The sequence below is a fragment of the Pseudophryne corroboree genome, chromosome 4, assembly GCF_028390025.1.
Source record: "Pseudophryne corroboree isolate aPseCor3 chromosome 4, aPseCor3.hap2, whole genome shotgun sequence".
In the NCBI taxonomy this organism is placed as follows: domain Eukaryota; kingdom Metazoa; phylum Chordata; class Amphibia; order Anura; family Myobatrachidae; genus Pseudophryne; species Pseudophryne corroboree.
The window spans coordinates 494,903,666-494,916,997 of NC_086447.1; the positions used below are offsets into that span (position 1 = coordinate 494,903,666).

The following is a 13,332-nucleotide window of genomic DNA, read 5'->3' on the forward strand; positions in this document are numbered from 1 at the left end:
TACACAGATAACAGAAGAGCTTGTCCTGTACAATGCTAAATTAAAGCTTTTTTTAGCAGCAACATACAGATGTGTCCTCATACATCTAGCCTCAATATGCCACGCAGTGGTAGATGCCTGGTGGGAGTGATCTGCCAGGTCCCGTGCAACGCCGCTAGGATCAGATGTCTTTTTTACCAAAAATACAAAGCGACTAGGGCGCACCAGGAGACTGATTAATTTGATATGTGACACTTGTATATCCGTGTGTGACTGAGTCTGTATATGAAGCGCAACAGAACTTGGATTGGAAAAAAGCCACGGAGACTGCATCGTAGCACTACCTATACAGATCCAGAGACTCCGGTGCACACAGATATACAAGTCACTCCTGGTGAGTCCTAATCACATTGGTGGTCATTCCGAGTTGTTCGCTCACTAGCTGCTTTTAGCAGCCGTGCAAACGCTAAGCCGCCGCCCTCTGGGAGTGTATTTTAGCTTAGCAGAAGTGCGAACGAAAGGATTGCAGAGCGGCTACAAAAAATTTTTGTGCAGATTTAGAGTAGCTCCAGACCTATTCAGCGCTTGCGATCACTTCAGACTATTCAGTTCCTGTTTTGACGTCACAAAGGGTCTGGGACTCCAGGTCGACAACAAAAAGGTCGACACACCTTAGGCCGCCGCCAATTGGTCGACACACCTTAGGTCGACATGGACAAAAGGTCGACAGGAACAAGGTCGACATGGAAAAAGGTCGACATGAGTTTTTTATGTTTTTTTGGTGTCGTTTTCTTCGTAGAGTGACCGGGAACCCCAATTAGTGCACCACGTCCACTTGCATGGCTCGGTTCGCTCGCCATGCTTCGGGCATGGTGCCTTCGCTCTGCTCCGCTTCGCTCGGCACAGATTACCGTTCCAATCGTAGTCCACGTGGATCGTTAAGTATGAAAAGGTTCCAAAAAAGAAAAAAACTGTGAAAAACTCATGTCGACCTTTTGTCCCTGTCGACCTAAGGTGTGTCGACCAATTGGCGTCGACCTAAGGCGTGTCGACATTTTTGTTGTCGACCTGGAGTCCGGATACCGTCACAAACACGCCCTGCGTTCGGCCAGCCATGCCTACGTTTCCCCAGCAAAGCCTGCGTTTTTATCTGGCACGCCTGCGTTTTTCCGCTCACTCCCTGAAAACGGTCAGTTGACACCCAGAAACGCCCACTTCCTGTCAATCACTCTGCGGCCAGCAGTGCGACTGAAAAGCTTCGCTAGACCTTGTGTGAAACTACATCATTTGTTGTAATAGTACGACGCGTGTGCGCATTGTGCCGCATACGCAGAAGTGCCATTTTTTTGCCTGATCACTGCGCTGCGACCGAAATCTGCTAGCGAACAACTCGGAATGACCCCCATTGTTTCTTAATCTGGGTACACACTACATTACCGGCAATCTTGCTAATGGCCGGAGCCAATTTACCCTCCCCCCGAAGCAGGCAAGATAGCTGGTACACACTAGTTAATGTAATGAACGATGGAATGATCCTTTGTTCCGCCCTTCATTACACTGCATGGCACTGCAAATGATATCTTCAGATTGAGCAGCATGTAAGGCAGACCTGAAGATGCGATGGACGTTGCCGCTGGAGTGCGCACAGTGCGTACACACTGGAAGATTTGAACAATTTGTTGTTCCGATCGGTCGGAATAGGGCAAATCATACAAAATATTGTCTTGTGTTTGCCCAGCTTAAGACTTATTTGCGGCAAAAAAATATGCAGAATCTCACAGGACTTGGTGTGCCAAGAGAGGCTGCTTGGTGAGACTGCAGCAGAGGTATAAGGACACATCTGTACAATATCCAAAATATGCACACCCTGGATCTACACACATAAGTATACAAGGGGCACCATGAATACCGAAAAGGCTTCTGGGTACTATTTGATTCTCTTCTTTGATGGCAATTTACCAGTCAGGGAGAATAATTTCAATAAACATCGCCATTCACCTTACTAAGGAAAAGTTGTTTTTCTGCGTAAACTCAGTAGTTGACACTCTCTGACATACTGTATACCCCTGACCCATATATCTGGCAGATAATGTATTTGTCTGCCCATGTGTTAATACTTTAGTATGCACTTTTGAATTCATACACCTATCCTAGATCATTTGATTTAAGGGTGTAATTACAATTTTCCTGCCATGGGGCCTTATTCAGGTTTGTTAGCAAAGCAAAAAAGTTAGCAATTGGGCAAAACCATGTGCACTGCAGGTGGGGCAGATATAACATGTGCAGAGTTAGATTTGGGTGGGGTGTGTTCAAAATGAAATCTAAATTGCAGTGTAAAAATAAAGCAGCCAGTATCTACCCTGCACAGAAACAAAATAACCCACCCAAATCTAACTCTCTCTGCAAATGTTATATCTGCCCCCCCTGCAGTGCACATGGATTTGCCCAACTGCTAACAAAATTCCTGCTGCGATCAGGTCTGAATTACCCCCTTAGCTGTGAGATGCGACTGAGATGCGTACACCTGTGATTGCTCATAGATGCGTGTGTCCGCCTCTGAGTGCATATGCAGTTGCTGACACTCACAGCGGCATACAGTTCTGAGTCAGCCCCATATTTAGTAATATTCACATAGCAGTAGATACAGATAGCCTACTCATGTGATGTCCCTCTCAGTATACAGGTAGCCTTGCTAGAAACAAGCATGTATAATGAATAATAACAGTCCTGCTATTCTATATCATGTATGGAAAAACAAACAACAAAGCTTTCTTTAATTATTATCCTAACTTGTATTACAGTACTGATTTTACCTTAATATTTTTTGGCCAAAAGAATAAGAAAAGCAAAGTAATGATGTAAAATGTTCAGATTTAATTACTAAATTAATAAAGTTAAACAGTTTTCCATGAAAAAATGTAAAGAAATTATAACAGGAAATTAGTTAAGACTTTAAATTGATAACACAATGTAAAAAGCAAATGGAAAGGACTTTTGCTCGTTAAACAGAATTAATCTAAGAATGGTACAAAAACACTGGATTTGTGCATTCCCCATGAAATGTATAGTGCATAGTAATTCCATTGGAGAACGTCTAAGACAAGTAGAAATAAGTTTCCTTATTAGCATTGAAAAGACGCATTTTACATTGGTAAATAATACATAGAAAAGATGAACTAACTGCTTACGTACTCCGGGTGGTCTTAACATATGCACAGATTACGCAATTTTGTAATCCAAGTGAACAATATAGATGGGTTAGATGTTTATCAGAAAGAAAAATCTATTAGGTAGCTATTTTGACACAGATGGGTTTTTGAAGACGTCACATTCAGATTTGAAATCTGATTTATGTAGAAACTGACTCATACATATTATTAGTTTAGACAGTATAGATATCAGTACTTTTAGGGGAACAAAGTTATTTAGAATAACACAATGCCTTACTGTTGTACACCTGCCTTATATTTCATTGGTGGAAGTTGGCCATTTAGGATTATATGGCAAATACAGGTGACCATTTAGTGCGAGTCTTTAAAGTATGCAATCCAAATAGTGGCTTATTGAACACATACTAAGATCATAAGTATATTCATTGTCAGTCTTCAAAAGAGGGTGCGAGGCAAATTCTGAACGGTACAAAATTGTCGGTCTTGGGCGACTTCCTTCATCTTTCATCCTTCCTTTAGGACATTGTGTGAGCCTTGAAGTTGCAGGCCCAGGCCGGAGCCGTCAGCCTTTCTGCCAGCATGTATGGACGTATGTACAAGAGGTACTGCATGTCGGTTTGTATGTACAGCCTTCATTATTCATTATTATAGGTAGAAAAAGCAGGAGAAAAATGCATCTACATTTTAAATAAAATTGTTTATAAGTATAGGAGGGCATTTCTGAAAATTAATACTTAAGTAGAATCTAGTGAAAACTGGTTAAAATTGCATGGATTCCGCTTTAAAAAAAACTTGATATCTGTAATATTGGGAATTGGCACAGAGTTAATATTTACAATGAATAGAGGTTTTGCAGTTTACATAACATCAATACAATGCATTATCAAAGTCTTTGCTTGAGAAGTTTGTTCTACTTTCCCCCATTCTCTATTGTTTTCAAAAGAGGACATTCAGATTATTATAGTAAGTGGCCATGGAAAAAAAAGTTTCCTTGAAGTTCCGAGCTTCACACCTACGTGCAACCCACAATGGAAGATAGAGGTCCTTGTAAAAGGCAGTCATTAAACTGGAAGCAAATTCTAGGATTTGAACCTGGCAATGGCTTCGTACAGGCAGAACTTTACAGGTTGTCTCCAGGCTGATACTGGGGCTCAGTGGCAGTGAAGTAGTCTTCCAGGAAACCTTGTAGATACTCAAAAGTAGGGCGTTCCTCTGGGTCTTTTTTCCAGCAGTTAAGCATAAGCTCATGCAGAGAATTGGGACAGTCCTGCGGACACGGCATCCTGTAGCCACGTTCTACTTGTTCCAATACCTCTCGGTTATTCATACCTGGACACAAATGAGAACATATTAAATGACGGTTACAGTTATGTACTGTACATATGCAGCTTCAGTGGCAGAGAAGAAATAACATAGTTAAACATTTACAAGTACATGCAACATATCCTACTCCAACCTCTTCAGGAATTGAAATGGTTTACATCTTTAAGGGCAGAACGATATCCATAATACTGTATTAGCAGCAAAAAGTTAAAATAAGTTAAAAATTAGCAAAAATCACATAATACACGTTTAATTATTCCTACCATAGCACTTTTACATATTTGGGGAAATCCAAGAAAATTGTATAGGGATATTTTAGTGTTGAATGTTTTAAACGAGGGATTCTCAATTCCAGTCCTCAAGCACCACCAGGTTTTGTGGATCTCTTTAATCATGCACAGGTGAGTAAGACTGGCCATACACCTAAAGCTTTTTTATCCAATCTGGTGTACTGAAAATCTGGTAATGTATGGGACCAAATGACAATTGACCATTTGCTCCCAAACTCTAAAAAACAGACAAAAATGGTCAATCAGACAAATTGGTTAAATCCACTTGTTATAACCAATTTGTCTGAACGACCGTTTTTGCCAGTTTTATGGCATTTCGGAGCAAATGGTCAAAATTAGAGGGTTCAGATTGAGAGCCATTGTTTTAAACTTTTATTTTAGCCAAAATGTTCATAATCAATGGAGACTGAAATAAATTTCTTATTATTGTCTATGAAACTGGATCTTAAGTTGCTAGCATTGACCTATTGGTAGGTGCTTTCGCTGTCCTTAGTGAGAACCCAGGCCCATCTACCAGGATGGGGAGAGAAGGATCATGGTTATCAGTGACTTGATTTTCCATCTGTCCTGATTGGCATTTTACTGTTCCATGTAAATTGTTGACCAGATTGTTAATCTTAGTCCCAGACAGTAGAAATTAGTGGCTAATATGTGATCCTTCTGTAAGCGGTGAGGTATGGTTTGCCACTGATTCCTTGTTAGTCAGTACTGTAAAGGAGCACAATGACAACCAGTTGCTCACCCAATCTGTACTAGTTTGGCAATCAGAATCTGTGGAGGTTTTCAGAAGGTGAACATTTGTGATATGACAAAACCACATGTTCCGAACAATACGCTTTCTACAGCAGAGCACAAATATGTAGTATAGAGAATACAGTACAACATTCACAAACCGCAGAAATCTATTACATAATTTTCAGTAAAAAAATAATAATAATATTTTTTATAGATACATTTTCAGTGAAGCCAATGCACAGTATGGCTTTATCCTAATAAACCGTCTTACAATATGACAAATAAGGATTTTACTTGTAGTCATCAAACTGACCTGTTTGTACTGTATCATTGGTGGAATTCCCTTGCTGGATAACTGCAGGCCGAGAGTAATGTGTGCTGCAAAATGCCTATATCCATACCTCAGCACTGACACTGACAAACATCAATCTATTCTTTCATAAATTTGCTGGGCCAGAAGGAGAGAAGGTATCATCCCCACTGTCACAGAGTTTTAACAGAGGAGGGGGGCCGTGTGCAGACTCTGGGTGGACGCCCTTCTCGTCACGGTGCAGTAGGCTCTGGCACTGTGCCAGAACCTACTGCGCATGTGCAGGTCTCCGGAAATATGGCGACCGCCATATTTGGCAGACTAAATTCACTACTGCGCATACGCTGCAGCCATTTTGGTTGTGATTTTTGCTGCGGCTGCAGCTCCAACACGGGACTCCAGATAGGTAATAAAACATGGGTGCAGTGTGTGCGATGTAGGCCCTATGTGCACTGTCAGAAACGTCAATGTCCACTGTATGCTTATGTAGAAACTGCTCATTGCTTGCAGTTTGTTGCAATGCATTGTAGTTACAGGTAAGGAAATGGCAGGTTTGTGATCATACAGGCTGTGCATTTCTTATTCAGAATTACCATGGCTTCAATGACTATACTGTCTCTATGATGTATTGGCACACCTACCTGGATAGGGAACTCTTCCTTTTGTTACAAGTTCTGTCAGTAAAATACCAAAAGACCACACATCTGACTTAATTGTGAACCTTCCATACAGTGCCGCCTCTGGAGCTGTCCATTTTATAGGGAACTTTGCACCTATGAAAAACACATCAACAACATATAGTACAGTATAATACTTGTACTGTACATCACAGCTATAATTTATGATTGTTATAATACAATCCATCAAATAAACAATATAGTGAGTCTTTTATATGTTTCTATAAGTACAATATCCAAGTGTTACTATACTGTACATAATCACTTGCTTACAATACTGCAATAAAAACACATATTAGTGTATTTAATATACAGGGTGATTCAAAAGTCGCAGTACACCCTTTTGTTTCAAAAACAGGGCAGGAAATGGGAAAACTGAATACTCCAGTAAGGTATTGGTAAGGTAGTGGGCGCCATCTTGAATCTAAGTCAGTTTTTTCAAATGGAAAGGGGGGCGTGTAACATGTCAAACAACATCAGAATTTGCTGAAAAGTTTATTGCTACAAACAGATTTGAAATAGCAGTTATGGTTCAAAAGTTACAACACTTTTTTTGTTGCAGGTAACTGAAGATGGCTTTGACAAAAGAGGAGAGAATAGAGGTCATTCTGCTGACAAACGTTGTGTGCTGTGTTGTGAGCTCTTCACAAAGGATGCCAAAACCATTGTTGAGGTTGTCTCGTCAGTAGCACTTTTTGGACGACCACTCTGTGACTTGTCAGCCACAGTCCCAGTTTCTTAGAATTTGGAAATTAGGCACTTGACAGTGTTATGTAAAATTGGAGGTCTTTCTGGGTGCCGGTTGTTAAAATCTGCAGCTATGACATGGAAACTTTGTTCTCCAGACATCAAAATGACCTCAGTTCTCTCCTCTTTTGTCAAAGCCATCTTCAGTTACCTGCAACAAAAACAGTGTTGTAACTTTTGAACCATAACTGTCACAACTGAGGGCCTGAGCTGACGGGAGGCAGCCTCAGTTGTAGGGGCTGAGATGTACCGGAACCTGGGAGGTTGTATCAGACCCCTGGACATGTAAGTAACATGAATAATAACTGCCCGAAGGCGTGACCACGACAACTTGGATAAAAGTCAATGATGTTTATTATGACAACTCCGCAACACAGCAGCAGTAAAAGAAAACGTAAAAGTCAGCAAAGAATAAATACAGTTCCTGGGTACTACAGGATGGCAGGAGCCACAGGGCACTGGTAGTGTGAGATAGTTCTTATGATCTTCTAGATGGAAAGTCCTTACCAGGCCCGACTGTAGCAATGGAGATAACCCAGGATTGTGCCAGCTGGTGTTCCAGGAAAAGCTGGGTTGCTGAAGATAAAACAGCTGCTGTGGATACTGGCTGGAACCAGACTGTTGTTAGCACGGAGTGGATACTGGCTGGAACCAGTTAAATAATAAATGAACTTGGGAGCGATGAAATATGAACTGAAATGTAGAACTTGAGAGCGGAGAAATAATAATACCGGTGGAGAGTGGTAACGTGTAGAAAGGACACCGGCCCTTTAAGGGAAGCTGTACTCTGCTGGAAGCTGAGCTGGAAGCAGGTAATGTTGTAGCTGGAAACAGATGAATCCACAATGGATTGGAGAGTCAGGCTACACCGCAGGTGGAATGCTGGTGCGGGTCTCTATGGTGGAAGTCTTGAGACAGGAGCTGGAACCTGGAAGACAATCACAGGAGAGAGACAAATAGGAACTAGGTTTGACAACCAAAGCACTGACGCCTTCCTTGCTCAGGCACAGTGTATTTATACCTGCAGCAAGGAAGGGATTGGCTAGGCAATTATGCAGATTATCAATACTGAGAACAGATTGGTGGAAATGATCAGCTGACAGAATCCAAGATGGCTGCGCCCATGCAGACACTTGGAGGGAAGTTTGGTTTGTAATCCATGTGGTAATGAAAACAGTAATGGCGGCGCCGGCCACCGGAGACAGGAGGCGCCAGGCTGACAGATGCACATCCAACCACGCGGACACAGCGGAGGCCGCGGCTGACGTAATCGCCACTCAAACACTCTGCATGCAGAAGTTCAGGGACGGCGGCGGAGGCCGCGGGAGACGCCATGCCAGGTGAAATATGGCGTTTACTGTGACAGCGTCCCAGAGTGACAGGAGAGGATACAGGAATGTACACATCAGGATAACAGATGGGATCCGGTCCTGGAGCGCTGAGCCAGCCTTAGGAGGCATCTGATGGGTAAGAAATGGCGTCCAGATACCCGGATCGTGACAGCACCCCCCCCTTTAGGAGTGGCCCCAGGACACTTCTTTGGCTTTTGAGGAAACTTGGAATGGAATCTCCGGACCAAGGCAGGAGCATGGACATCAGAAGCATTGGTCCATGAACGTTCCTCAGGACCATAACCTTTCCAGTCAATAAGATATTGTAGTTGACCGTAACGGTGACGTGAGTCCAGGATCTTGGCCACTTCATACTCAACGCCTCGTTGAGTTTGGACTTTCGGAGTTGGAGGAAGTGAGGAATGAAACCGATTCAAGATCAGCGGTTTCAACAGAGAAACATGGAATGTCCTGGGTATTTTTAAGAAGGGAGGCAACTGGAGTCTGTAAGCAACAGGATTGATGACTTGTTCAATCTTGAAAGGACCGATATAGCGAGGTGCAAACTTCATACTGGGAACTCTTAACCTCAAATTCTTCGTGGATAACCATACCCGATCACCCACCTTGAGAGCAGGAACTGCTCGACGCTTCTTATCCGCAAACTTCTTGTACCTGAACGATGCCTTGAGCAGAGCTGATCGTACGCTCTTCCAGATATTGGCAAACTGATGCAAGGTGATATCCACTGCGGGAACAGAAGTTGCTGGAAGCGGTTGGAACTCAGGGACTTTAGGGTGGAATCCAAAGTTAGTGAAGAATGGTGTTGAAGCAGATGAAGAATGATACTGGTTGTTATGACAGAACTCGGCCCAGGGAAGTAATTGAACCCAGTCATCTTGAGAGGAGGACACATAGATGCGGAGGAAGGCCTCCAAGTCCTGATTCACCCTCTCGGTTTGACCATTGGTCTGAGGATGGTAAGCCGTGGAAAACTTTAGCTTGACTTGGAGGACTTGACATAAACTTCGCCAGAATTTGGCTGTGAATTGAACTCCTCGATCTGAGATAATTTCTTCAGGAAGACCGTGGAGTCGGAAGATCTCTTGTATGAATACTTGAGCCAACTTGGAAGCTGACGGAAGACCGGTGAGAGGAATGAAGTGTGCCATCTTGGTGAACCGGTCAACTACCACCCAGATGGTATTGAACTTGTTGCACATGGGTAAGTCTGTAATGAAATCCATCGACAAGTGGGTCCATGGTCGACGGGGAACGGATAGTGGAACCAGTTGCCCCGCAGGCGACTGGCGGGATACTTTATGTTGGGCACACTTTGGGCAAGATGCAATAAACTCCAAGACGTCCTTTTTCAGAGTTGGCCACCAATAGGACCTAGAGATAAACTCCAGGGTTTTTTGGATACCTGTATGTCCGGCAAAACGGGAAGCATGGGCCCAATGCATGAGCTTCTTCCTTAGCATCGGCTTCACAAAACTTTTCCCTGATGGGGGCGTAGAGTCCATCCCTACCGTGGAGAATGCCAACGGATTTATAATAGGATGCTTGTCTGAAGACTCTGACTCATTTTCTTGCTCCCATGAGCGGGAAAGGGCATCGGCCTTGCGATTCTGAGAGCCCGGACAGAACTGGAGTTTAAAGTCGAACCTGGAAAAGAAAAGTGCCCATCTGGCCTGACGAGGGTTGAGACATTGTGCGCCCTTCAGGTATAAAAGGTTCTTGTGGTCTGTAAGTATGGTGATTGAATGAGAAGCTCCCTCCAACAGATACCTCCACTCTTCTAGAGCGAGCTTGATGGCTAGCAACTCCTGGTCGCCAATGGCATAGTTGCGCTCAGCTGGGGAGAACTTCCGGGAGAAGAAACTGCAAGGGTGTAAATGGCCATCTTTAGCCCTCTGAGATAACACCGCTCCTACTCCAACGGAGGAGGCATCCACCTCTAAGATGAAAGGAGAGTCGATGTCAGGCTGTTTCAGAACAGGCGCAGAGATGAACCTTTGTTTTAAAAGATGAAATGCTTGCATGGCTTCTTCAGACCACTTGGACGGGTTAGCACCCTTCTTAGTGAAAGCAGTAATAGGCGCCACAATGGTGGAAAAGTCTCGTATAAACTTTCGGTAATAGTTGGCGAACCCTAAGAACCTCTGGACCCCTTTGAGGGTTAAGGGTACCGGCCAATTTTGGATTGCTTGTAGTTTCTCAGGATCCATCTCTAGTCCGGAACCGGACACAATGTACCCTAGAAACGGAATGGACTTGACTTCAAAGACGCATTTTTCTAATTTGCAATAGAGATGATTGACACGGAGACGGGACAGAACCTCTTTAACCCAAAAACGATGTTCCTCTAAATCGTTGGCAAAAATGAGGATATCGTCTAGATAGACCACGACATGACGGTATAGAATGTCTCTGAAGATCTCATTGACAAAATGCTGGAAGACAGCTGGAGCATTGCTCAATCCGAAGGGCATGACGAGGTACTCATAATGTCCGTCACGGGTGTTAAAGGCGGTCTTCCACTCGTCACCCTCACGGATCCGGATGAGATTGTATGCACCTCGCAAGTCCAGCTTTGTAAAGATGGTAGCTCCGCTAACTCTGTCAAAGAGCTCAGTAATCAGGGGTAAAGGATAACGGTTCTTGATGGTAATGTCGTTCAAACCTCTGTAGTCGATGCACGGCCGCAGACCACCATCTTTCTTTTTTACAAAAAAGAAGCCTGCGCCGGCTGGAGAAGAAGGTCGAATGAACCCCTTTGCTAGGTTCTCTTTAATATATTCCTCCATAGAATGCGTCTCAGGCAGAGACAACGGATAAGTTCGGCCTCGAGGTGGAATCTTCCCTGGAACGAGATCAATCGGACAGTCCCATTCTCTATGAGGAGGAAGGATATCAGCAGAAGCTTTACTGAACACATCCGTGAAATCTTGATATGGAGGAGGTGGAACATCAGACGACCTGGGGGAGGAAGAACAGACAGGCAATACTTTAAACAAACATGTCTCAGCACAGGAGGAACCCCATGCCAGGATTTGCGTAGTCGTCCAATCAATTGTAGGATTGTGAAGACGGAGACATGGAAGGCCCAGGACCACAGGATGTGTGGCTCTTGGAATCACTAAAAAAGAAATAAGTTCGGAATGAAGAACTCCCACTCTCAGACGAACTGGTAGAGTCCTTAAAGAAATAACTGCATCAAAAATTTTGCTGCCATCCACGGCAGTTAAAGAAATGGACGAAGGAAGTCTCTCGGTGGGTAGGGACCACCGTTTAACATAGGCTTCGGTAATAAAGTTCCCAGCTGCTCCGGAATCAAGGAGGGCAATGACGTTCCGATAACGTTGAGCAACTTGAAGCGAGACTGGGAGATTACAATCTTGAGGAGATGGAGAGGAGATCATTACTCCTAGCCGGCCCTCTCCTTGGCGAGCTAGGATTTGGAGTTTCCCGGACGTTTGGGACAGGCATTAATGGTGTGAGACGGAGCTGCACAATAGAGACAGAGAAACTCGGAGAGACGTCTTCGGCGCTCAGCAGGAGTTAAACGGGAACGGCCAAGTTGCATGGGCTCATCTTCAGATGGTGACAGTTGACGAGGAGGAGGAGCAGAAGATTTTGGAGCAGATGATCTTCCACGCTCAGTTGCTCTCTCTCTGAAACGTAAATCAACTTTCGTGCAGAGTGAGATTAGCTCATCTAACTTAGAAGGTAAGTCTCTGGTAGCTAACTCATCTTTAATACGCTCAGATAAGCCATGCCAGAATGCAGCATACAGGGCCTCGTCGTTCCATGCCAGTTCGGATGCCAGGATCTGGAACTGTATCAGATATTGACCTACAGTACGTGTCCCCTGGCGTAAACGGAGAATCTCGGATGAAGCTGAGGTTACCCGGCCTGGCTCGTCGAAGATGCGCCTGAATGTTGACACGAAGGCAGTGTAGGAAGATAGCAGGGTGTCGGACCTCTCCCATAACGGTGATGCCCAATCAAGGGCTGAGCCACTGAGAAGAGAAATAATGTAGGCAATTTTTGTACGGTCACTGGGAAAATTGCCAGGTTGTAGCTCAAACTGAATCTCACACTGGTTGAGAAATCCCCTGCAGAATCTTGGAGATCCGTCAAATTTTGCTGGCGTTGGAAGATGAAGACGTGGAGCAGAAATGGGTAAGGTGGGTGGGGTTATAGCTGGAGTCACTGTGGTTGACGCACCAGACGCGCCTGATCCACGGAGAGTTGTCTGAATCCCATCCAGCCGAGTAGAGAGATCCTGGAGACAGCGGATGATGTGGCCCTGTGCAGCCTCCTGATGTTCTAGTCGGGCTGCCAGTTCTTGCATCGGCCTGGCCGCTTGATCCTGGTCTCCGGCTGGATTCATTAGGTCAGTGCTTACTGTCACAACTGAGGGCCTGAGCTGACGGGAGGCAGCCTCAGTTGTAGGGGCTGAGATGTACCGGAACCTGGGAGGTTGTATCAGACCCCTGGACATGTAAGTAACATGAATAATAACTGCCCGAAGGCGTGACCACGACAACTTGGATAAAAGTCAATGATGTTTATTATGACAACTCCGCAACACAGCAGCAGTAAAAGAAAACGTAAAAGTCAGCAAAGAATAAATACAGTTCCTGGGTACTACAGGATGGCAGGAGCCACAGGGCACTGGTAGTGTGAGATAGTTCTTATGATCTTCTAGATGGAAAGTCCTTACCAGGCCCGACTGTAGCAATGGAGATAACCCAGGATTGT

The 13,332-nt window shown here is 44.3% G+C and overlaps 1 protein-coding gene across 2 annotated transcripts in view; it reads right to left on the reverse strand.

The window, feature by feature from the left end:
* Positions 1-2,833: 2,833 nt before the first annotated feature.
* FYN (FYN proto-oncogene, Src family tyrosine kinase) overlaps positions 2,834-13,332 on the reverse strand; it is a 296,399-nt gene continuing 285,900 nt past the window's right edge. For both annotated transcript variants that reach the window (XM_063917151.1, XM_063917149.1), the window contains exons 12-13: positions 6,449-6,580; positions 2,834-4,478 (exon numbers count right to left, since the gene is read on the reverse strand). In XM_063917151.1, coding sequence (XP_063773221.1) covers positions 4,270-4,478; positions 6,449-6,580 — 341 coding nt within the window. In that variant the 3' untranslated portion in view covers positions 2,834-4,269. The remainder of the gene's footprint in view (positions 4,479-6,448; positions 6,581-13,332) is intronic.